Raw genomic sequence first — 25,415 nt, forward strand, 5'->3', positions numbered from 1 at the left:
CAGTCCCTGCCAGTCCCTTCAGTGAGGGAAGAGGCGACGCAGGAGGTCAGGGTATGTGCATAACCATTTCTTTCTGCCAGTTCTGGCTTCTTACTCATTTACTTCCAGTGCTCCAGATTTCTTAATTGCCACCTCTGCTCAGGTGTGGATCCTCCGGGGTGTCCCCACCCTGGCATGGGCATCCCGGACCGCAGTCCTCCCAGAGGTGTGCCTCCTCTGGGACAGAGGACCTCCTGCCACTGCTGGGTCACCAACACCGTCCCCTTCCGCTCCCTCCTCCCATGCCAACTCCCATCGCTCCTTTTGCGCACATTCCCTGTGTCTCCTACTATCACTCCTTAAATACACGTGAGCACAAGTGCCACGTGCTCCTCTGGCTGGCAGAACTCTTGGCATGCAGAGGGGTTTTTACACCGGCTCCAGAGCCAGCTGGAAGGGCTGTGGCAGGCGCAGAGCAGCTCCTGGCCTCCCACCCAGGGCAGTCCCCTCTCCGCTCCCGATCAAAACTGCAAGTTACGCCAAATAAAACTCTGAACGCTCTAATATAAAATAAGCATTTTTAAAATGTATACGCCTTTTATAGGGGTGATACCTTGCCTAAGAACAGTAACTTCTTGGTTTAAATTGGTTGCTAAACATAGCCTGGCTTTTAGGTAAATCCATAGGAAAGGTTTCTGTGCAGAATTCTGTTTGGAAAACTTGGTTACAGATCATGGGCTTTCTATGACATTTAGCTGGCAAGTTTGACATATTCACTCAAACACGAGAGGAAAATCCAGTCAAGTAAACTGGGGCAACAGGATATTATACCTAAATTTCCATCAAAGCCATCCTATTCCAGCCAGGCTCATGTTACCAGAAAAGTGCATCTCACAGGTCTAAGAGCCTGATTATTAGAATTTTATTTGACATATAGGGTAGTACAGCAATAGGAAAATTTAATATTTGGAGAAAGTAGCAGGTCATGGCACATAACAATTCAGTGACATGTAGCATCTCAAATTCATAGAAAGTGGTTCCTCCTTATAGGAAATGTCAGCATTCAAACGATCGCCAGCAGGTTCTTGCTAACCAAACCCAGTTATTCTATATCATCAAGTCAATCAGCACACCGTCTTGTATTTGGAACAGCTCTCTTCTTAAGCTCCCCAAATCGGGAAAATTCCGCTCTGCAGCTAAAGAGCCAAGTCTTGCAAAATTCCCAGCAGTTACTTAGAATAGCGGAATTCCTTACATTTCAAAGGAGAAGCTGAGTCACATACAGCACAGATGTTTACTGTCACCTGCCCAGGGAAATGTAAAGCCATACGCTTCAGCCCAGTTCTGTTCAGCAGAGCACTTAACTTAAAACATCTATCAAAGACCCTGGCATTAAGCTTTGTTTAAATAAGAGATGTGCTGAGCAGGCATTTATCCTGAATCAGACCTCTGTGGTCTACTGCAAGCCAGCCACCAAAAGCAATAGCATTAACCAAAAGCAAAGTATCCTGCCACACCTAAAATGGGTACGTGAGTTGTGCAGGAGTCATTTCCAGTTACTGTTTGCTTTGCTTTCCAGCCTCCAGCTGCCTCCTGATGTCCGACACATCCATGGGGACCCGCACCGTCAGACCATCCATCGACTTCTTAATGCACACCTGGCAGCCAAGGCGAGATCTGAGAAAAAAAACTTTAAATGAGGCTCATTTGTTCCCACAGTAAAGGACGAAATTCCCACCCTGCCCCTGACACTGGGAAGTCTGGTCCAGGCTGGGTTTTCAACTAAAGTTCCTGTTAAAGGTCTCCTGTGCCCCAGGGAAAGAAGCTCTAGAGGCACAACCGTAATACAGAATAAGTCCTGTCCCCTTGGAAACAGGTGCCAGGTGCTGAGACTCTGCCTCAGAGGCTTCAGAATCTCCTGTAACCAGCAGGGAGGCTTACGTCTCAGTGAGTCCATATGCCAAGTCCAGCATGTCCAGCTCTTCATCTGAGATGGCATCCAGCTTTTGGAAGGCATCCTTCTCAAAGATGAGGTGACAGGTGGAACAGGCTAATGTCCCCTCACATGCACCTGGTGGAGAAACAAGGCAGTGATGGCAAATCAGAAAAAAACAAGGGGGTGAGAAAGATCATCTTTGGGAATAGCGTGAGAAAAGGTCCTTTAACAGATCTGGAGCGTGTCCAAAGAGATGCCAGAACACACAACAGATGGATGCAGATTTCAGCTGCCTCTTCTCTGGGAGGATCACAATCAGTTTTCAAATTTGTACGTCAGCTCTAACCAACCAAGCGCTGCTGTCATGCCAGTGACGGCGTGGAAGTCACACTGCCACCTCTGTGGTAAGCCAGCACAGCAAGCAGCTCTTGGGGAAGAGGAGCTTGCTTCACGGTCTCACCAGAACACAGTGGCATGCGTACCGTTGCACTGTTCCCAGGTACCCACTGGTCACAGCACAGACACATAAACCCCAAGAGCACATATCCTTGTGCAACACCTACCAAATCCATCAATGGCCAAATTTTGATTGACTACCACGTCCAGCAAACTCTCCCCTTCTTTGGCTGTGGCCGTAAGTCGCTCTCCATCCCGATTTATAAAATGTACCGTCACCTGGTCTGCAGAGCTGTAAGACAAGTTTGCAGAAAATCAGAGGAGCCCACCCCTTCCTGCATGCCCACTGCTGAGGTCTCCCGGCTGAGACCTAGAGCCACGGCACTTGGAGGGAAACGTGCACACAAATGCTTTCTAGAAGGACTACACCACGCATGTCAGAAAAGATTCAGATTATCAGTTCTCAGTGGCAGGCACATTTGAGTTGACCCAAAATACTTCCCACTTTATCAGGTGTCCCTCAGGATAAACGTTTAGCTGCACACAAACAAGTGCTCTGCCCCCACTGTCTCTGCTTGGGCTGGCTGGCGGAAGGAGTGTTTGCAGACAGGGAAAGCGTTTGCAAGTCCTGGGCCTGGGATGCTAATCCTGGATGGAATGAGGGAATAACAAGAAAATGCTCAGGATCAGGTACTAATCATGCAATAAGGGCTGTTGTCATCCACGTTTTGTTTCCCTTTCCCTTCTCAAGGGGATTACTTGATGACTCTTCCTTTTCTGCTGCTTGTTCTTTCACGAAGTGCCCACCTCTTCCCTGCACTCAGTCCCAGGGAGCCTTCCTACGATGAGACATGCTTAGCCCCGGCTTACAGAGCAACTGTGCTGAGTAACCTCATCTGAGCTGACATGATCCTTGCTCGGGAGAAACTGCTAGTTATTTTGACAGCCTGCGAGATTTCATCTGGCAGGGAGTTAAGAACAAGGCCATCAGCATGTCATAGTGCTGACCTACAGAAACCACATCTACAAATAAGAGGGAAACAGCATCCACTTCATCTCCTCCAGACCAGGCTCTCCCCACCAGTGTGGGAGAGCTGCCACCCTCAACAGCAGCATCAGGGATTTCTCACCAAGACAGGATATTCTGAGATCACCTACTGTGTTTGCCAGGGGAAGCACATGAGCAGACGGTGGTTTTTCCCAGTGTACTTACCCAAATGGTCACTTAGAAGCAGGAGGTCCCCATTACCAAAGGTCCCACCTCCTGCACCCTGGCAGCAGTAGGCGTTTTGCCCAGCACCTCTCAATGCGGCACTGCCTAAGCGCCATCATCTCAAAGCCCAGGACATTCTCCAGTGGTAAAAGCTGGGTTTGCTCTTTTGTCTCCCCTCAGGCCAGCAACGCACAGCACTCTCCCAGGTCTCTGGAAAGATCCACCCGTGTCTCCCGCAGCGCTGAAACTCCCAAGCACTACCAGTGTCAGCCCTGCCCTGTGGCTTTGCTGCTGTCATTTCTGGCACAGGAAAAAGAACCTCAGCCCTAAAGACAAAGTGAATTTCCCAGTGAGAACTGGCCAAGCTCACAATCTCCTGATTTTTCCCCACTTGCACAAGGCTGAGTGAAGCAGCATCCAGCTTCTTCCAACAAAAGTTCTGTTTGGAATAAAGCTTGCTAACACTTCCCCAGGAAGCCCTGGGGCCAGCGAAACAAACAGCGAGCATGGCTCAGAGCTGTGAGAGTTTCTAGTATTATGCCCTGATTTCTTGCAGTGTATTTGCAATACAGACGGAACGCAAACTGTCACAGCCCCAGCGTCACACTACGGCAAACCCGCCAGCCGAGGCAGCACTGGAGTGCCTACGCTCCTCTGTGGCAGGCCTCCTCCCGGAGAATGGGAGGAGGAATTGGGTAAATGGGAATTGTCCCTGGGATGTCAACACCAGCAGCTGAAAGGACTTACCCTGTCTGCTCATCCCTCTCTGCTCTGTGGCAGATGAAAACAAAGCATGTGGAGATCTCTGCTGATTTCCTTTTAACACAAAGCACAGAAATACATGAGGATCAAATTTAAACAGTTTCCTTTGCTCTTTCTTAACTCACGAGAGGCAGAGGTGGAGTACACGGGATGTATCCAGTTGAATAGGAGGCAGGAAAGAATTCCTGAAAAAATGTAATGGAAAAGGGGGAAGAAATGTTCTCCGCTTACAAGTTTGCAGGTCTTGTTCATTTCACTTCACGTGAGTCACAAGGACCATCTAGATCTAACCTCACTCACCTGCTGACAAATCACTGCAGCACATCTCCAAGGGATTATGGATGCTGTTTCTTAAAATGTTGTCACATGGATTCCATCCGCAAGACTTCAGGCACAGAAAATTCCAAACTATCTCTTTGGAAAGACCATCCCCATATTCCAAAATTTGGAAATGGAGAAAAGGGATGAAACGTGACATTTTGCCTTCTCTGCTCTTTTGTTTTTTAGTTACATCTTGACAGAGCTAGCAGGAGCAGAACACAGGGGCTGCTGTACCTTCACACGAGGAGGTCGGCTTCCTGTTTTTCAGAAAGCTGCATCAGAAAACAATGTCTGGGCCGTTCAGCTACAACAGGGTCCGTGGTTACGAAGACACCTGTGTGAAGGCAGCACCAGGACCATGCTGCGGAGGAAAGTCTCCCACGTGCAGAATGGAAAGATCACATTGCCGTCACGCACAGCCGAGGAGGATCAACCCATGTGCCAAAGCAAACAGCCTTTCCGTCTTCTTCATAGAGACACCCAGAGACATCGCTTTGTCAATACAAACTAGTTTTCAAATGTCAAAGGAAAACAAAACAAAACAACCCTCTCTACATTTTGATGGATTAGCTCTATCTATTCCATTTTTATGGCAAGTACATTTGTTTCCTGGCAATGTTGATTTTACAGTTGTGGGTGAAATAATCTGTTACAGAATAGAAATGGTAAAGTCACAGGACTTCACTTAATGCTGCAGCTCAGTGCAGTCTTCAACAGGATAACACAAGCTGGCTGCCTGCAAGCACAGAGTGCGGGATCCAGGAATTCCCAAAGTGCGGGATCCAGCAATTCCCAAAGTGTGGGATCCAGCAATTCCCAAAGCTGCCTGCGTTTTTATCAACAGAAAACTTCATTCGTGTTGTCTTTGAGGCACCTTTCAGCCACCATCGGTCCCAGGAGGATCCCCGCAGGAGGCTCCTGCGAGCGTGCCGGGGATTTGTGCCCCGCAGTTCCACCGACACAGCCCGACTGTGCCTGCTGCTGCCAGCTAAAGGAGCCCTGGGACCGGCGAGCTGCAGGCAGGGACAGCACACAGGGTACCCAGTGAGACCAGCTGCCATTGCCACAGATCCCTGCGTGACCGCGGGCCAGCCTGGGCGCAGCTGTTCACCTTTCTCAGGAGCAGGGATGACGCCAGGCACTCCTGACCGCGACACAGAGCGCCTGTAAGCAGGCTCTCTGCAGTGGCTCTCTTCACTGGCCAGAGCGGCAATTTAAGCTGTTTGTCCGTGTTCTTAATGCAGGTGCCTCTGTTGGGGCCCCAACCCAGTCTGAACACTCCCTTGCTTTCACTGTTCAGTTCAGTCGTGTCCCACAGACCCACTTCCACACTGGCCCAGTCATCTTCGCATCCCCCAAATCAGTCCCAGGCTTCGGTCTCCTCCGGAGGCCACCTGCCTTGGGTACCCAAGGCTTCAGGAGAGCCTGGAAAGAAAACCTGTAGCTTATCTTCTATTTACTTTTGGATTTGTTTATTGGTGGTTTTGAAACTATGAAAAAATTCCTTTCACATTTTGTTAAGAAAATAATTTTGAATTAAGATTTTGGAAACAGCTCAAAATTTATTTGACTAAGTTTTGCTTCATTTAGGCTGAAGTATTTTACAACGGCATTACTGTCACAGGACACAGAGCTTCGGAAAGATTTTAACTTAGCGCTGCAAGTTCAACACATGCCAACAGATTATTCCCTTCTAAACAAAACCTCAAACTTTCTCTGACACAAGGAACTAGTGAAGGGCGTTTCAAGAAGGTGGTTCTTCTCCCTGTTGGTGTTTTTCTCTAAAAGATACTTTCCAAGGCTATACAAAACAGCACGATGCCTACAAGTACTGCCAGAGATAACTTCATAAGCAACAAACCAATTAGAAAGAAAAGCCATTGATAACAAGTCTTCACAAATCCCATTCAGCAGGGTTATCAGTGTAACTTTTCTCTAAGGTCAGATAGCAAAATGGTTTATTGTCTTTTCTGGGACATTGGTAGGGTCTTTTTCTCAGCGTCTAGCAGATTACAGTCTGACCCAGATTACATTGGTCTAGAAGATCTACCAATTCCCTTTATTTTGCTCAGAGAAATGCAATCTCCCTCTGAATTATCCCTAAGGAACAGACAGATGAAAGACTGGCGGGGAATCTGCTGTAGAAACACAGATGAGTACTCTGAGCCAGGCAGCCTCTCCTGTCAGCCCCGTCCTTTCGGCACATGGGACAGCCCATTCTTGCACATTTAAGGTTTCCTTCTTGAAGAACGTCCAGCCTTGCCGGACCCCTCTGCTGCTCTGGACAGCCTCCCAAGGGACCCTGGCAAACCGGCCCCTCAACAGGCCAAACCCTGCCCTTTCAGGTGACCGGCTGGGAGCCCTCCACCCTGGCAGGGACCAAATACACTTACAGGCATTTCTAAACGCGAGCTTCTGACCGGAGTCCAACTCACAAACGCAGCCACCACGCCAAACTGCACGCCTGTCTTGAGCAAGCAGTCTCAAAGCCCAGCACAAGTCTCTGGCCTCAGGAGCCCGGCAGGACACCAGTGCTGTGGGCTCATGCAGCCCCTCACACCCACAGCCACCGTCTGGGCGACTGAGCACTTGAACCGGCTCCTTCATCTCCCTGTCAAGAAGAGCATGCCGGCAAGGCATGAGAGCTTGCAGCGTGGCTTCCCACAGCCCAAAGAGAGCACTTTGCTCCCTGGAGCTGCAGGCATCACCAGCTCCCTCCTCCGTCTTTACAGCAGCAGGGACAAGGAACCCAAAAGAATTTGCAATTCCCAGAGCAACCCAGTGGTCATCCCAGCTTCCCCACAGCAGGAATACAGCAAGCTCGCAGCCCAGCTATTCGACACACCTTGCCCACCACCTCCACTCCTCAAAGGCTGGTGACTGGGCCCCAGTGGTCAATTGACTGTTGTGCCGCACCATCATCTTCATGCTCTGGACCCAGGCCACCAGCTGTGGCCTCCATGGCTCCAGAAGCAGGGAGCAGCACCTCCCACAGATGGGGTCCCTGCCCACCTTCCTCCCGCCAGCATCTGCTTCGCCTACCCTTCCTTATCCACCACCTCCTGTGGGCCATGTTTCGCACTGGCCTTTTTCTTCTCCCTTCTGTGGAGCAAGGCAGAGGTGAGTGCACGTCCCTCCTGAAAAGGCTCTTCCCAACACAGCAGGGAAGGGTTCAGCATTTTACTCACCTCAATTCCCCAGGGACATCCCGGAGCTCCTGCGTGGAGCTGAAGCCTCTTTCTGACCCCTGCTTAGCTGCTGAGTGACGCTGCTCATTCGCCCCACGGAGACAAATAAAGCGAAATTTGCTCACATTCAGTCCACTTCGCAAGGGTCGCATGAGTCCCGAGATGCCTTGAGCTATCATGCTGCTTAGGGCCGCGCTTCGTGTCTCCTGGGCTGTCGTTTGCTGCAAGGCCAGCTAGATTAAGAGTTATAAGTACAGCTGACAGGGAGGGAAAAAAAAGAAAAAAACAAAACAAAACAAAACAAAAACAAACAAAAAAAACCCCAATGAGGACAGCCTCCCTGGGGGTGGAGGGAGGAGAAGGAGGAGGGAGGGATGGACAGAGGGATTGTGCTTGGATCTTTCTGCACTCCAACCCATCAGGGCATGGGAATTGCGTGAAGCACGGTAACAGGGACATCATCTCTACATACCAGTCCCCAGGCAATGGTCACCTTGTTTTGCCTTACAGACTTTCCTTTTGGGAACCAGAACTAGATCCAGCTTCAGGAGCAATATCCATTGCGGTGTCTAATCCTACAAGGGGTTGCAGCCAAGGGCTGGAAAAGCAGACTGGCAGGAGCTCTGACAGCTGCTGCCTCAGGAACAGAGGAACACGCCGGTTCGTACAGCAGTGGGGTGAGAGCAGGACTTACAGATCCTGCTCTTGACATGGATGCCATCCAGCCACATCCTTGCCTTCCCCAGTACTGAAGGCTCCCAGCTCCAAAATGTGAACATTCACTTATTTTACAGGACAGTGGTGACAAGCAGCCACACTTGCTCTGTTGCTAAATTCTCTGCTGAAAAGTGACATAAAGGCACAAATAAGTATCATTCATTTCACACTAACTGATACTTCAGGCTAATGAGACTTCTGTAGAAGAAAACTCTTTAATTTATTCCCAGAAACACTGTCACTACTTTTGTCTACGCTCCTCTCCAGGGTAAATCAATTTTCCCCGAGGACCAAAATGCAACAGCAGAGACAGTTTCAGTTCCTGGCTTTCGTGGAGCTCTCATTTCAGGAGTCTGAATGATTATCTAAATTAACAGTTCATCATTTGGTAGGATGTTTGCTTTAACCAAGTTTTTTAATGCAGTAAGATATTAGTAGCCAAGACAAGCAAAACCCTTTGAAACTGGACTCTCTAATCAATCCATACAGGGGAGACACTACAGCATAAGAATGAGAACGGGCTAGAAAACATTTCCCTCAACACACACACACATACACAGAGGATCCATAGTTAAGATAACTGGAAAGTTTGGGCTTTTCACCCCAAAATGAAAATTTTCCACCCAAATCTTTCAGGTTTGAAGGGGAAGCTGAAGCTTTCCAAGAAAAGCAAAGACATTAAGGAGTGCAAGTATTTTCCATAAGGGAGGATGGGAATCCTGTTCTTCAGTACCACAAAGTTTTAAAGGCAAGTGTCCAAGCATTCAAACACACATTCAAACTGAGATAGCTTCAGTGGAGAGAAACTCACGGGCAGTGCATAAAGGACTAAAAAAGAAAAAAAAACCTTTTTTTTTTCCTTAGGGGGAAATACAGTTTCTAAAAATCACGTCTACTGCTTCCCTCTGTTCACTTCGCATCTGGCAGCACAGCACAGAGAATTATTTCCTTCTGCCTCACTCCTGTTTGCCAAGTGCAGGCTGGGCTCAACTGCTCCCATGACAGGACACGTGCAAGAGGAACACGCAGTGCTCTGCTACAGACGGGCACGATCTGAGATAACTTGGAGCCGTAGTTGCAGGGCATCACTGGCCAAAGCCTCCTTGCTCCTTTTGCTGAACATGGGTGACAATATCTCAGCTCAATATGTGATGGGCTTGGCAACCGGCAATCACAGCCCTGCAGCACCCTCATGCCACCCCCTGCTCATCCCACAAATGCTTTTTTTTTTTTTTTCCTGCTGCAGGATTTGCCCCTCGGGTTTTGTTCAGGCCAACAGCTCTGCAAACGCAGGGAGGCTGGGATGAACCACTGAGTATCCCTAGGATTTCAATCCAGAGTGAGTGCTACTCCCAAGCCCAGAGCCAGTGCGAGAGCCACTGTCTGCCCATGGCATGTCCCCAGGAGCAGCAGGGCAGGGGTACGACATCGAAAGCAGGAATGCCGTGTCACAGGCATGGGTGCACACCAGACTGCCCAGCCATGCCCGGCATCTGTAATGCCACCCCTCAACCCCAGTTACTGTAAAAATTCCTCATTTCAAATCATTTGTAGAATACCTTTCAACGACTTCCCTCCCCACCCTTGCTGGTGTCACAGAGGAGAGCTGGCAGCGAGGCGAGCAGTTTGGTTTAGCTGAACGCAGCTCTGGCCAGTATCCCTGTGCTGTGGCCCCTCTCTCTCAGGTCAGCTTTTCCAGGCGGTTTGCTCTCTCTTACAAGTTGCCCTGAATACTTCAAGCCTTCAAACCCAAATTCTTGGGCTGCAGCTCACCCCTGAATTCTAAATCACTCTGTGCAGCCTCTGCAGCCAAGAGACTCTGCCCAGTCCTGCCTTCACGTATCGGGCACTACAGAGATGCAGTTGTGTCTCTGAGTCATTTCTGTAGAAGGAAAGCAAGGCTTGCCAAGAGAGACGCAAGGAAAGGGGCCACAGCGCATCCAAACAAACCACAAAGCATCTTATCTCTCCAGCAAACCTTGAATTGAGAGATAACTAGATATATGCGCAGCAGTTCTCACAGCAAGGATGTTTGTGTGTTTGCCTGGCACTGATCTGTCTCCTTGCCAGGAACCGAGAGCACAGCAAGTGACAGGTCAATGTCACCTGATGGGAGAGAGGCCAACGCAGAGAGGGAAGCCAAGTCTGAGAGCACCACGGTAAGCAGCAGCGAAGGGGACAACTGTCCTCTGGTGAAAGCAGGAAGGACCCTGCTGGGGTAGGAGAGGATCATGCCCAACATGGAGTTCAGACAGCCGTGCCCACGCGGCTAGCGATGCGTCAGCACACGCTGAGAAGGAAGTGGTTTTCTAGCTTCACATACGCAGTCCAATTCCTTATGCACCACCCAAAGGACAATTTGCCCCCACTTCCCCTAGTCCAGGGACTCTCATGCAAATGTCCAAAATAGCTACGAGATGCCATTAACTCCATCTCATCCCTAATTTCTGCATAAGAAGAGATCAGCACTGCACTGATCCAACAAGAAGCTACACAATACTGTTGCAGCCCTTCGCGGCCAGAAGCACACCCAGACTGCTCAGACATCAGACCCAGCTCCTCTGACCACCATTAAAGCACCAGTCCTTCCACGGCCGGTTCAGCAAACACGTGTGTACAGGCAGCACAAGGCAGACTTGCACCAGTTCCTTTGGGCAGAACACACTCTGTGCAAACGGCTCTGACCAGAACAGCTCTTCTGTAAACTTTGTGGCTTCCAAGAGACTCTAGATGGAAGGTTTTAAATTACTATATTAGTGTGCTGCCTCTCTGAAAGCAGATTAAAATAATTGTGTGATCCCGTAGCTGTTAATATCCATATTAATACAGTTTTAGTGACGCTGCAGTTCTGGAGTTGTGAGACTAACTCCACTACCATTGGAATAAAGATTTGATACATTTGATAAATTAAGGGAGGAAGAAATTCCTCTGTGAAGGAACAGAATAAGAATCAGAAAGAGCAGAAGGAATTGGGAGAGGCAGCCTGTTCTGCAGCAGAGCAGCCACAAGAGCAGGAGTGGGAAGAGACGGAAATCACACACAAGGTCAGAAACCACCTGGCCCCTACCCATAAGCAAGCTGCAACACACACAGAAGGATTACAGGTATCATTCGGGCAAGCAAATTAACACCTGTTTGCTCCAATAGCGGAGCATTTTATAAAATCAATATTTGGTAAAAGCCCAGGTGCTCAAGAGTGGAATTCCCAAAGGCAGTGTCCAGAGGGGAGGCAGGAACTGACCAAGCAGCTCAACAAGCCATGACAGAGCTGAAGGCCGGCACTGTGCCCCAATACAGAAGTCATTGCTCCCGTATTGTTTGGAGCAAGCAGGACTGGCCCATGCCTTCCTCCAGGTTTGTGGGAAGGCAGGCAGTCTGGGCACACGCAGGGCACAGAGCTGGAAGTCTGAGCTCAGTTCTGTGAAACGGGCCATGAGGTTCAGTGGCTGTAACTCTTCTGCCTTGGAAGACACACATCGTCCTCCAGGCCTTGTTTGACAGCTCCAAGCAGTGGGAGAAAGGATTCTTGGTTGGCTTCTGAGGAGCATGAACGAGGGATGATGGACAAACACACGCTTGAGACAGAGGAGTGCTCTGGCCAGAGCTGCACCGGCTCAGCCACTGCCAAGAGGCAGCCAGAGGCAAACCCATGCCGTTCCCACGGGTGCAGTCTCAGGGGCTGTAGTCAGAGTAGCAGGCACACAGACCCAGGAATAAGGAGGGTTTCCAGAACAGCCTTTGTTCTTAACTTGAACAGCAAGAAGATCCTACCCCTCACCTGCTACCGTGTCTAGGACTTCACAAATACTCCTGTAAGGAAGCAGATATAAGCTGCTTGCATACACAGAACTAAAGCCACTGAACAAAACTAAACTCCACTTCCCCATTGTCACTATGAAAACCCATCAACCACCTTTCCTTGTGCTTGTTCTGCATTCTCCAAGCTGTCAGGACCAGGTACAGAATGCTGCTCCAAAAGAGATGCACTGAACACAAGCCTGCGGACGAAGTGCGTACCTCAGGTGTGCTCAAGTCTCAGATATGACCTCACAGAGGCTGGAGGCTTAGGGAGAAGACTGTGAACCTGCCTCAGCTTCTACATCTCTCAAATAAGACAACCCTTTGCCTGCTCCAACCTTTCTCTAGATGTTCAGCAACCTTCTGAGAATCACTAGAAACAAAAGGAGCAAGGGCCAAGTTTTCACCACTGGAAGCAAGAGAGCAATAATGCGATCATCAGAGATGGGCTAACACTGCAACAAGGAAACAAGATTCAAGTTCACAAAAGGGCTTCTTGACAGCAGCCACCTCTGGCAATGCAGCTGCTGCCTGGCTGGGTGAAGGCCACTAAGAAGTTACATTGCCCCAGCCAAGGTCTTCACTTGCAGATGCCTCTCCTTCAGTCAGTCAAGGATGCTTCAAAGATGGATGGGAGGGCAGTGCTGCTGCATGTGGGGTATAACAGCCTTCACCGTGACCTCCTAGCTCAAGAGCAGTATACTCCACATGCCCTTGACCCTTCAGTCAATCTTGATGATTAAAGATCAGCCATGGGTTGTATTTCTTTAAAACGTGATGCACAACCAGAGACAACAGCAATCATGGGTGCCTGTAAATTCGCAGCTATCTTGTTTGGTACCTCAGAGACTACCTACTTGTTCCACACAACCCAAAACAGATTTCAAGAGGATAGTGCTATCAAAAGGCAGAGCCCTACCCTGGTAAGTAGACAGGAAAGTCTAATCTAGTTCCCTTACTAAATTGTCATAGTAACTAAGAGTATCCTATACAGACTGGTCCAAATTGATAAGCGTGGCATCGGGGGTGTTCACATTCTGTTATTGATCATCACAGAAAAAAGGAAGCAGCTGGGAGGCTACCGAGTCTGCTCATCTGTTCACTGAGCATCTCACACAAAGTCATTTCAACAAAAAAATGCCCGTGCTTCCCTCCAAATGTATTTGCCTGAGCACACAACCTAGAGAAGTCCCTACAGGACTTGTCTACACTAAAACAAATCAGAATTTGGAGATCAACCCCTTGCCATTCCCTGTCTCAGAAAGTGAAAACAAGAGAAGGAAAAAGCAATCACAGCCTTATTTCTACAGTTGCACTGACTCCAAGGAGGAGGACAAAGTATCCTAGCCCAAAGGTGTTAGTCCACCAGAAAGATTTATCTCGATGAAAACTTGACTTTACAGTTACTTTGGCTTTCCTTTAGAGTTCTCAGTAAATTGCACTGCTTAATAAAGCCACGTTTCAGAACCTGCAAAACAAGTGTTTCTGGTCCTCAGCTCTTCTAAGAGCCTTTTACGCTCCATTCTGTCCCCGTCCAACAGACAAAAGCATCTGAGCCCCCAACACTTGTAGACATAGCCTGAACTGGATCTGAAATGTATCACAGACAGAATACCAAATCCAGCAGAAGCTGCCTACACAAACTAGAGGTTAAATATAAATTTCTGATTCTAAACTTCAAAATGTCTTCCAACAGATTAGAAAAATCAAGTGGTTTGGATTTTTTTTTTTTAAGCAATGTGGTCCTGCACAGAAGCAGCCTTCAGCCATTAATGCTTTGCAATTCAGTTTCTTCAAAGACAAACTGAATATAGATATACCTAACTGGACAATTAATAAACCTCTTAATTCTCCACAGATACAGGCAAAGGAACGCCACGAAAGCTAGGCCACTCATGCAGAAGAGTAATCTGGCTGCAAGCACAGAGTCCTCAGAGACTCCAGATATTTAAGCAGAAGTTGAAAGGTATGTCCATTGAGAAGCAAGGGCAATAAAAGCAGCAAGAACTCCATTTGTGAGAGCAACTTTCTCAAACTAGTGCAGCCTTAGCCTTCAGGCTGCAGTAACATTGAAACAGACATGCAATTCCTTCAGTGGTGTTTGGATTTTTGGAATCTTGGAAGGAACAAGACCAACCCACCTATGGAAACTGGATCCGTGCCAAGCCTGGTGGGGCTTGCAGAGGTCTCCATTGCTCCACACTGCAAGTTTTGTTTATAGACAAGTTCAGCTCTCTCCCCTAGCACCAGATCTCAGTACTAGCACATTCTGATGAAATCTCTGCCTTATTCCGCAGTGCGGCAACCACGAGGCAGAGGTTCTGTGAAGCCCCTCTTCCCAACCACAGGGAAAACATCTACAAAGATCACACAGCTCATTAGCAGAAAGAGAGCAGTAGCCATGCTCTTCCATCATTGGACCCTGTCCCAAGACCTCGGGAAACACAGGTGGAGACAGTCATGGCAAGGTAGCTGCAAAACAAACGGGGTTGAAATCCCTGGTGCAGGGTCAGAGCAGGACAGACCCAGCAGGACGTCAGGGGCAAGCAGCACCGAGGCCAGCCGCTCTCTATGCGCCAAACCTGGTCACGGATGCACACAGGCCTGGGCATGGCACAGCAGGTGCTCACCGGCACCAGGTTCAAACAGCAGCTCCTCCTCCTCCATTTGCAAGTTAAACACAATATAAATTTACACTCAGTGTCTCCACAAATAAATGAATTCTAGTACTGGCTCCAGGCAGACAGCTTGGAGGGCTGGGGAGGGGGAAAGGGATGTTATTTAAGCAGCTGCTTTTCAGGATGCAGGTCAGATCTCCTTATTCACAAGGCTGCTACCAGTCTGACCCCTCAGGAACCACATCACAAGCCTGTTTGGCTCAGAGACAGCACTAGATAAGAAGCAAGGCTTAAGTAACCAGCCAGACACCATTTACTGAATTTCTCTGAACTTTATTGGCACTTTAGGAAGAACAGGGTATGGATTTTAACAACTCCTCCAAACAGGAAAAAAAATGCCTTAATATCAAGGTTCTTTCTGCAGATGAGCACATGGACCCATGAATTACACCACAACCGTAAGGAACTGATGTTTTATTATAATCCAGTAAAAAGACTGGTCAAAAAAACCTCAACATAATTTACAACAACAAAAAATAAAACAAGAAAAAACAAGCCAAGCAAACATTTGATAAAGTACTTCCCTCCTCCTACCCCCAATAGGAGCAGTTATCCAACTAAACTGGAACATGGAGAGGAAGAACAATTCACTGTATTCTATCAAATAAAAAACGTGTCTACAAATTTCACTGTAATACTGAAAGCTTCTTACATTAGTTTTCTTGCAAAATATCACTTCTTTACAATACAGTATACATTTCCAAGGAGAAGGACCATAAACATATCCTCCATCCCATGACTAATATTTTCTAATTGTGCATAGCTAGAAGTATTGGAATCAAATATCATTAGATACCACTTGAATATAATACTGGTTAAGAAGGAGGCAGGGCTGAAACAACTACAAAGAGCAAGGTGGACTCACTGGCACAAGCCGCTCTAATCCTGTATTGGACCATTTGGAATTAGAACTATTTTAAAAAATCGTATAAACAGAAGTCATGCCAGCATCATAATACACGATCTCAGCAGTGCTGTGTGACCCAAAGTAGGAAAGGTTTACTGGTTTATTATTTGAACACATATTTCAGGCACCATACATCAGCTTGTTAGGAAGTTGTTAAAGTGTAATAAAGGCTCTTCTCTCCCCAAATGCATCAGCAGTTGCCATGGACAGAGCAGAAGTACTGAGAACCAGCTTTAAAGCACCAAAACAGAAGCGTAAAGGTTGTCTGTTCCCCAAGTAATGAGGCTGACACACAGCCAGTGCCAACAACCCTTCAGTACAGAAATAGGCAAATCAGTTCTGACAAATTTAACTGCCATCTTTCATTTGTGACTTTTGAAGTACTGAGACATGTGGTTTTGGCCAACCAAAAGCTTACCATGTCGTGTCCCCCTCAAAAGCCTGAGGTGTCCAGGGGACAGAAGGGGGCTCCCACATGACTGATCTGGGTGTTTAGAAGCAACACATCAAGCTATGCTCCCAATAGAGGTTGGTTTATATTTGTGTGGATCTCCACACAGACCTGTATTGCTTCCGAAAAATAAAATACAGCACTGGTAAGGTTGTTTCTAGCAACCCAAGGAATTATTGGGGGAAATACTGCAGTTTATTAACACTGTCATGAACATTTGTTTTTTGGCACAGTCCCCCTTTACCTTTCCTGTACAACAGGGAGCTGCAAATGCTCTAGCATTCAGATGTTTTCCTTCTATCACCACTAGCAGTGATACCACACAAAGGGAGAATCCACAAAACTGAAAGTCACGAGATTTAGGATCATGCTAGGCAAGAAAACAAATCACAAGACTTGCCTGATGACTTCTATAGGGACAGACTAATCCAAGGAGGGCAAAGCAAAGGAGGACTCCATTGTAGGTGGAATCCATTTTTAAGAGGCCTCTTCAGAAGGTTAACATTTCCTTCTATGAAGGATCAAGGCAAAATCCAATTCAACCCTGAGCATACATGGCTGTTTCCTCCCCAGAAATGACAGGAAGGATTCTGGGTAGCTACGGCATGGATAGCTTGGGAGGTGATGGGTATTACAACAACAACTGGTACAAAGAGCTCTCAGGACCAGTCTCACAATTACTAGTGTCCCACTTCTGAGACACACAGCCTTCTATTCTCAAAGCTACAAAGGGGCAAAGCGTCCTTCTGGGAAAGTAAAAGCACTTGAGCCAGGGATCTGGCAGAATGCTAGTGAGGATTAAGGCAGTAATTGGACAAATATCTCGGGATCCTCTCCCCTTCAAATGCTGATTGAAGCCAGGAAGACAGATGCAGTCTTTTACACGATCCAGATACAAGGGTAGTTTTTGGTCCTCAGCTGTTGGTCACTTTTTATGACTGCATCTAGTTTAAAAGTAAAGATCTGAGCTACAGTAGATATATACACAGTCATAAGGCACCAATGACTATGTGCTAAAAAGGCCTCGTATGAAAAAACCTGAAATCCTATTCGCATGACTAGAAATGTACTGGTTTGGCAAGGAAAAATATAGCTACAGGAATTTTTAGTCTTTACATTTCTACCTACCCCTTTAGGTTTCCATTGTCAAACCCCAAAAGGCAGGAAGTGTGCTTTAGCTCTGTGCTTCACTGGTTACATTTAAGTCAGAAAAAAAAAAAAAAAAACAGTGAACAAAACCGTTTACCAGAGACAAAACTTCTGGAAAGCAGGGAAGTCAAAGCTCCAAACCACACTGCATCAGTGGAAATATTCCAAAGGCCTCTTCCTGATTAGGAAATTCGAAGTTCCACCATTAAACAACAAAGGTAACATCAGCAGGAATGCTACAGAATATGTTTCTCTGCTTACGTTTGAAGGACAAGAGCTTTGGTCTTTTAGAAAGATGTCCATATTCTACCTCCAACCCTTCTTCCTAAGCTCCAGCCTCCCCTTCTCAACTACGTGATTCAGACCCTATATTAAGTCAGAAATTCAGACGCAGGCTACTAAGCTTAGTACTGAAGCTTGCACAAGTTAGTAGGAAGGCACAGTGTCAAACTGTTAGCACTTTACTGTACATAATTGGGTAGAATTATCTGCTGGCCTCCCTACCCAACAGGAGAGGACAGCAACACAGCCACTTCAGTAAGCAATACAAAATTGAATGCGGTGAGACTTTACCCAAAGCCAAACAATTTCAGATTGGCCCCAATACATGTTTGCTTTCCCAAGCTACCCCAGAAAGATGTAAATACTATTTTTTTTTTTCTGTTGCTTAACTCCAGCATTTGCCCAACACTTGATAAATAAGACCATGGTCACTCTTCTGTAGTGGTTCCAGCGTAGCATGATTACGAGTGAATGATGGAGAGGATGGGAAAGAGGACAGAAGAGAGTGCAGGGCAGCAGGTGCAGGGGAGAGTTTACATGGACTCAAACTCATCAATACGCTGCTTGGTGTTACCCTGCCGAATCTGACGGAGGGTCTTGTACTTGTCTCGGCCTAGACGCATGTTCTCAGCATGGATCATATCATTGGCTGTCTTCTTGGTTTCATCCCGAGCATTTGCCAGCTCTGAGGAAAGAGCCTTTGGAGAAGGGGAAACATAACAATGGGTTAGCACATGCCAGAGACTCAAAGCTGGACAAGGAGGTTCCTTGCTGATCCCCATGGAGACTCAATGCCCATGAAGACTCAATGCCCATGGAGACAGGAAACAGATAAGCCCAAGTGTTCACAGTTCTGGGTAACCTGCTCTAGCTGACCCCGCTTGAGCAAGGAGTGGGACTAGATGAACTTAAGAGGTTCCTTCCAACCTAAACAATTCTGTGATTCTGTGGAAGTTCTTAATATTTTCCCCTAACATTTGAAGGTAGAAAACATCAGGCAGTCTGTCACCCTATTTATCTTTGTGTAGCACAGTAAGAAAGACTGTCTCCAACGTACATCAGAAGAAGGGTCAAGTGGAGGGATCCCTAAAGAGAAAGGAGCACCTTGCCAGGTGCTTTAAGCAATTACTAGCCTTCTACCATAAAAGACTTGCTGCAGAAGATAAAGTGCACTTCTGTCACTCTGCTTGTGCATATTCACCACAGCATGATGCAGAAGCAGCAAAGCCTGATGCAAGTCAGGCAGCTAGCAGGCAGTGTAACAAAATGCCTGGAAGGAGCCAACAGCAGAACCCGTAGCTCCTTATGAGAAGGTGGTGCAGCACTGCTCCCTCTACACTCAGCCCTCATGGACTGCTCTCAGGGTTTTACAGTGCAACCCAGTCAGACAAGATAGTTACAGACAGCTGCTTGACAAGAACTGGACCAAGTTCTCTGACTCATTGCAGCCGGGGCTACGAACAGCTGTCAGATGGCTGGCAAGCCTCACACCAGCACACTACATCTGACAGATGCTGCTTTTTGGCACTGCTTGAAAATACTTCGCTACTTCCAGTGAAATGGAAGTCAAGTGCCAGGAGACAAGATCTTCCTCTGTTCAACAGTTAAGCAGCTATCTGGCAAGATCATGATCACCTCTTTCTCCCTTTTTTAAAGACCAGTAGTACCTCCCAGCTGCAATGAATGGTGAGAAGAACAGAAGCAGCACCCAGAAACACACATCCTCTGCTGGCAACTTCTTACCTTCAAGTGCTTCTGGACCCGTTCGTTCTTCTCTGCCTCGGTGGTGCGCTCCTCCTCACTGCGGTCCTTGATGGTGGCCTCTGACCGTAGCTCAGCACTGGCTTCTGCTGCATTCTCATCCTGCTCATCATCATGCTCATTCTCAGAGTGCATGGGTTCAGTGACATGAGGTGTGCTCATGGCATTCTTCAACTCCTCTTTGGTCTTTTCTAGGTCCTCCTGCACCATCTGTGCCTGCGGTAGAGCATGCCACAGATAGTTACTCAGTATAATCCTGAGTGCATGAGACTTCTCGCAGAAGCACACAGCACTACTATGCAGTGCTTATTACAGGAAACCTTGCACCTCATGCACACTGAAGTGGATGTTCCAAAGTTACTCAGCCACAATAATTTGCAAAACTTTCTGCTGACTAGCATTTCAGACATTTGAAGAATAGTTATAACTCATGGAAAGCAAGCTATAGGTCTAATTAGTCAACATACTTCTACATGGAGTTACAACAGGGCACTCATTTCACCAAGAAAAGCAGAGCTGGGTATTTACAACACCCTTAAGCTTGCAGACACTCAGTCTGGCGTGGTATCTAGTGCACTAGTTCAGGTCACAACATAGAATGAAGAGTAACTCCAGAAAAACTATTGCTGTTTGCTCAGATTCTGCTTTACCTTCTGTTGCCACTCCTGGGCTTCACTCTCTTTCTTCTGCCTTGCTAGCTCCAGCTGCGTGATCCTAGCTGTGAGTTCTGCCATCTCAGTGGCCTGCAAAAGAAAGGCTTTTAGTGGGGACAAAACTAAAGTACTCATTAAATGAAGCATTTAGTCCAAGTCCTGAATAAAAATATATCTCTAACAGCTCTTCAGTAAGGAGAAAGCCTTCCTGTAAATTTCAGTCCCACTGACACCTCCATGATACAAGGAAAAAGGAAGCCAAAGTTGCGGGTTTTATTTTTTCTTCCCCTCCAAACAGAGACACAAAATTCAATTCCTTGAATGCAAACCAGGGAAAGCAAAGTAGTGAGCTCTACACGCTGTTTTCAGCATCACATATAAAGAAGCACAATCCAGACCTACTGTACAAATACATTTGTATTTAGGTATAAGCTTATCTGCTTAACACTAAAAATTAAAGAACCAAACTATGCCTCCTCACTATATTCATAGCCTAGTTTGCCTCAAGAACTCAGATGCCTACCCTGTCACTACTTTCCCTATCTGATTTTCAGCTCACTCACTCACCAGTTGTTCCTGGGTCTTTTGTTGATCATGGGATGCTTTCAAAAGGGCCTCCTTTGCCTCTTCTGCTTCTCTGCGTTCTTTAGCCAGTTTCTCTGCTTCCTCCTGAGCTCGTTTTCTCTCCTGTTCCAGCTCCATAGCTCTGCGGGTCTGTTCTTCCAGTTCTGAAATAATAGAAGAGCACATTTGAAGAGAGATCAAGTAAAAACGGCAGTAGAAGAAGAAGGTGCCCTTAAACCTGGATGAGGGTTTTCCTTCAGAGGGACAGGTAAAGGAGAGAGGCAAGCAACTGCCCCCATTCCTCTCCTTCACATAGTAACCAAGAGCTGGAAGACTTAGTCAGGCATGTTCCAAGCCAACAGATTACTCGCATGATTGATTTTTGGGGAAGTACCTGCCTCAAAATTATATCCTTAAAGGCAGAGATGCATACAGCATTTTCCTTGGGCAACACTGTACTGTAACACCAGCTGAGCAATTGGACAGTTAGAACCAGAGTACTGGCTGGTGTGACCCCTGCTACACTTTGACTCCTCCTACAAATGCGTCAGGATAAAGCTACCAGCCAGCACATGAGAACTGCAAGGTACTCTGGCTGCCAGAGAGGCGACTTCGTTGCCACTCGTCTCTTTAATGCAAGCCCTGTTTCAGCAGCTGTATACGGAGGGTTTATATTCAGCTTCAGAAGACTAAATCAGAGCCCTAACACCAGTGAGCACACAATACTAGACTGCCAAATGGATCAGAGATGCTCATACCTCTACTGCCAGAAGCCTTCTCACTCAGACTGTGCATCTAAGAGAACAGTGGAACATATCTTATTACCTTGCTGAGCCTTCTTGGTTTGCTCCTCAATTTGCTTGAGTTTCTCCATTAGCTCCTCCTTCTCACGTTCAATCTTCTCTTTCTCCTTTTCTGCCAGCTCCCTCTTCTTCTTCTCATTCTCCAGCAGGGCTCTGATAAGGGAAGTCATAATGCAATTTCAAATTAATTACTCAGATTGGAGTACTTCCTAGCGAAGTCACAAGCATGCAAGAGGTGTGCACTACTATACTCAGGTCACGCATTTTACTCTAGACGTGTCCCTTTATAGAAGTGCAGAAAGAAAAAGCTCTGCTGACATTAATCTCAATGGCAAGTTCATAATAGCAACGTTATAAGGGAAATCTCGTATCAAGACCCATATTAGTCCCATCAAACAGACGGGCAAATCTTTAAGAATGTGATGGTGGGCCACATTTGTGATGAGTGCTATTTCTGTCATCCCATTAGATCTGCTGAAGCAAAAAGCAATCTGCTCTGGTTTTAGCTCAAGCAGATTAAGGTGCTGCCAGCAGTTTATCTAGCACATGATGCTACTGTGCAGTGATTGACCAAGTCCAGGATTCTCATAACCCTACCAACCTCTCCATCTGTTTCTGATGCTTCTCTTCTCGAGCCTGTGCTTTCATCTGCTGCACCTCAATGGTATCTGGTTTACGTCTGCGCATGTAGAGCTCATGGTTCCCCATACAAAGTGCCAAGATTCGTTTGTTAATCCGTAACCGAGGGGCATAGAACACAAAGTCCTTGGGACAAGAAAAAGGCAGCATTAGACTTGTTCCTTCAGCATAAGAAGCCCCCTGTGTATGCAATATGCTGCAAGACCATAGAACTTTCTAAAATTGCTAGCCAGCTTTTCTCGTTAGTGTCTAATTCATTAGTGGTGGTAGTTAGACACTAAGGAATGAATTCCAGGAATGAATTTCAACCTGACAAATACACACAGGGCAGAAGTGCCCACCTTCTTCTTGCAGTGTGCGAAGTTTCATTACAAAGCATCCCTAGCACATAGAGTACACTATTTCATTACAAACGTCATCAGGGTTTGGTTTATCAGGCACACTGTGACTATGACTTCTCCCACCTTTCTTCCACTTACTTATTTAATGCAGTAGTCTGGCCAGCCACATCAAGTGTAATGTTTGTCTATGCCAGAAAGGGTGTTAAACATTATGTCCAATGGATAAATAAAAGTGTTCTGTTAAAAAGAAGCAACAGCAGCAGGGAGGTGCTTCCAAGCAGCAATGCAACAACAATGATGAGAAGAACAGAAGGACAGAAGGTATCAGCTGACACAGGAAATTAATAAGCCTTAAATATGAAACCAATTATGTTCGTTATAAATTTGCAGGAAAAAACCCTTCCAGCCTACAAGATGATGGCAAAAGACCATCTCACACACTACTAAAGACAACAGGCTGCAAAGGAAGCATTCACAGTTAGCACAGGTGCCTCAGATCCCTAACTGTGTTATCAGAGAACATGAACAGTCTTAGGAGAATCAGAAACCCTAAGCAATGAGCTTCTCCCTGCCTTTAAACAGCTTAAAGTTATACTGAACAAATTTCTACCCTCCTAGGCAGAAACAAAATCCAACTATCACCTTACTGCCATTAGACCCATTCTGTGTATACTGCCCTGAACAGATCAGGTAGTAGATCACTGCTTAAGTCACCACTGACATCATTGACAAAGATCAAGAATGTGCATGCAAGAAAAAAAAAAAATAAAATAAAATTCAGCTAAGAAGCCAAAAGTTTAATTTGAATGTTGCTTCTTACTGGTGCTTTCTTGTCAATAGGCTTGATAACAAATTTCTTGTCATTGAATGAGATATTTCTGATCTCACTCCATGGGAATCCAATTTTCGGTGTTAGTCTGCAGAAACAGAAAGCAAAAGGAAATAAAGCCCCAAGTCATTCCAGATTCTTATCTTACAACATAAAGCTCGAAATTCTATTAAATCTGTCCTCATATTACAGTACTCTTACATTGATTGGAACCAGCAAACAAAGTTAGTCATGCAAGTGAACTACAAACATAAGAAGCAGGTTTTCAATCCCTTTTTTTTAATGGAAAACAGCTGGAGGATACATCTGTGTCAGGAAGTCCAGGGATACAAATAAAACCAGTTTGATAAGATTTGACAGTTTCTTGTACTTTTTGGTCCAAAGCAGCACATTTTATAGATCACTCTGGCACCGTCAAAAACACAGCCAAGAATGAGAGTGAAATTGTAGAGTTTAGTTAAAGACTTGAATTCCAGAAAAGATTAATTTTGAATGCCTTTATGCTAGAAAGGAGCTGAAGGGAATGACGAGGAGAGAGGGTTTATTACCTGTCATTCTGCTCATAAATGTTGAGTCCAAGAGCATCTACACCAAGCCAGAGTTCAGAGCCCTTCTTATTCTTAATGCTGAAGTAGTTCACACCATACATTTCCAGATCCTGTGCAATTTTCAGGTACTCCAAGACAGCATCTTCTCTGCAGCGTGCAAAAAGAAAGCAGATATTCCTTTTTGAGTCTATAAGCTAGTAGAGCAAGAAGGTACTGTCTTCCTACATGGGTAGAGCAACAACAAGCTGGCGAAGGTTCCAAGCATCATCCTAGTAGATAATAATAGACTCTGCAAACTCAGTTTTGTTTTACTGAGAACAGCCAGCTCATATGGACTAGCAAGGGCAGAGGCAGGTGAATCTAGTCACTGTAAGCAAAATAATCTGAAGAATGCAAACTCATCCTGAAGCAACCACGATTTTTTTTTTATGTATTCATGTATTACACACCGTAACATATTGCACTACTTTAAATACAGCAGTTCCACACTGCATAAGTTACCTAATCATTCCTCGATGTTCCTCGTGCCACACCTGGATCCTCTCCTCCCACTGGTCCTTGTTAAGCTTGTGCTGCTCCAGGACCCTAGAAAGAGCACATGGGATGTTTGAGACCAGCCACTCCATTTATGCACACACAGTCACATCACTCTTGAATAACACTTCATTAAATACTTCATTGACATCATAGTTCTCCCACAAAAACATTCCAGGAAATAGTTTTATAATAAGGCTAGCTAGAGACACACTGGCCAGTATTCAGATTTCTGATAAATGACAAGTTGTATTCAGTTGTGCTTCTCCTTGTAGCATTCAATTTTTTTTGTTTTGGACCTCCTCTCACTACTTCTGATGAAAGTTTCTTCAGTAGCAATAGGATATTTAAGAATAAAGCTCTTAACTAAATCAATACTAACGCCAATCCTCAGAGAGGCACCAGGCTATATTTAATTCTGAACACTCCAGTCAAGACAACCCACTCCCCCCCACCTCCCCTAAAAAAAGTCCTAAATTCTTTAAGGCAAAGGGCGCCTAAGACTATCCAAGTTCACTTACCTCTGTGGGAGCAGTTTGTCACTAGCAAGGTAACCAGACTTGTGCACCTCTTTGTTGAAGTCTCCATATTTTGACTGGACGGCGTAAGAAGCCAGAAGGACGGCTGTTTCTGGAGGGCAATAAATGTCATCATTCAGAATTGCCTCCTTCACTTGGAGGAAGAAAAGGCGCTGCGTGATGTCCTGGATCAGCTCTTCTGCCACATCCTCTGGGTAGAACTTGGCACGGAATTTGAAAAGCAGGGGGCTTTCTTTGCGTACATCCTGTGCTGTTACCTGGAACAGGTTTTATTCAGATTTTACTCACCAGGTGACAGGAAGCAGGTTTATGAACAGGAAGACAAACATGCATAAAAAAACCCCAAAACAAACAAACAAAAAAAACCCAAACAACTCCTTTCCAATGCAGAAATGAGTGTACAGAAAAGCAAGGATTTTCAGTTCCT

The 25,415-nt window shown here is 46.3% G+C and overlaps 2 protein-coding genes across 3 annotated transcripts in view; both read right to left on the bottom strand.

Annotated features, from left to right (window-relative positions):
• Nucleotides 1-938: 938 nt before the first annotated feature.
• Nucleotides 939-8,164, bottom strand: LOC104482785 (adrenodoxin). Its single transcript, XM_010124355.2, has 4 exons — nt 7,796-8,164; nt 2,479-2,603; nt 1,921-2,050; nt 939-1,656 (listed from the first exon to the last, which is right to left on the bottom strand). Exons 1-4 carry the CDS (start codon nt 7,972-7,974, stop codon nt 1,536-1,538), a joined length of 555 nt encoding a protein of 184 aa, XP_010122657.2. The 5' UTR covers nt 7,975-8,164; the 3' UTR covers nt 939-1,535.
• A 7,076-nt stretch (nt 8,165-15,240) lies between these two features.
• The window catches only part of MSN (moesin), a 66,403-nt gene continuing 56,228 nt past the window's right edge, over nt 15,241-25,415 (bottom strand). For both annotated transcript variants that reach the window (XM_086756073.1, XM_086756072.1), the window contains exons 4-13: nt 24,971-25,245; nt 24,417-24,500; nt 23,916-24,062; nt 23,359-23,455; nt 22,160-22,323; nt 21,581-21,711; nt 20,759-20,919; nt 20,189-20,281; nt 19,521-19,754; nt 15,241-18,475 (exon numbers count right to left, since the gene is read on the bottom strand). In XM_086756073.1, coding sequence (XP_086612199.1) covers nt 18,311-18,475; nt 19,521-19,754; nt 20,189-20,281; nt 20,759-20,919; nt 21,581-21,711; nt 22,160-22,323; nt 23,359-23,455; nt 23,916-24,062; nt 24,417-24,500; nt 24,971-25,245 — 1,551 coding nt within the window. In that variant the 3' untranslated portion in view covers nt 15,241-18,310. The remainder of the gene's footprint in view (nt 18,476-19,520; nt 19,755-20,188; nt 20,282-20,758; nt 20,920-21,580; nt 21,712-22,159; nt 22,324-23,358; nt 23,456-23,915; nt 24,063-24,416; nt 24,501-24,970; nt 25,246-25,415) is intronic.

The sequence above is a fragment of the Chlamydotis macqueenii genome, chromosome 11, assembly GCF_036417535.1.
Source record: "Chlamydotis macqueenii isolate bChlMac1 chromosome 11, bChlMac1.mat, whole genome shotgun sequence".
Classification (NCBI taxonomy): Eukaryota; Metazoa; Chordata; class Aves; order Otidiformes; family Otididae; genus Chlamydotis; species Chlamydotis macqueenii.

Bases quoted from the DNA above. Each gene is read 5' to 3' on its own strand.
- LOC104482785 (XM_010124355.2), bottom strand. From the start codon at position 7,974: ATGATAGCTCAAGGCATCTCGGGACTCATGCGACCCTTGCGAAGTGGA. The intron at 2,604-7,795 runs GTGAGTAAAATG...CTTGTCTTACAG, and splicing joins GATGTCCCTGGGGAATTGAG to CTCTGCAGACCAGGTGACGG. The intron at 2,051-2,478 runs GTAGGTGTTGCA...TTTCTCCACCAG, and splicing joins TTTGGCCATTGATGGATTTG to GTGCATGTGAGGGGACATTA.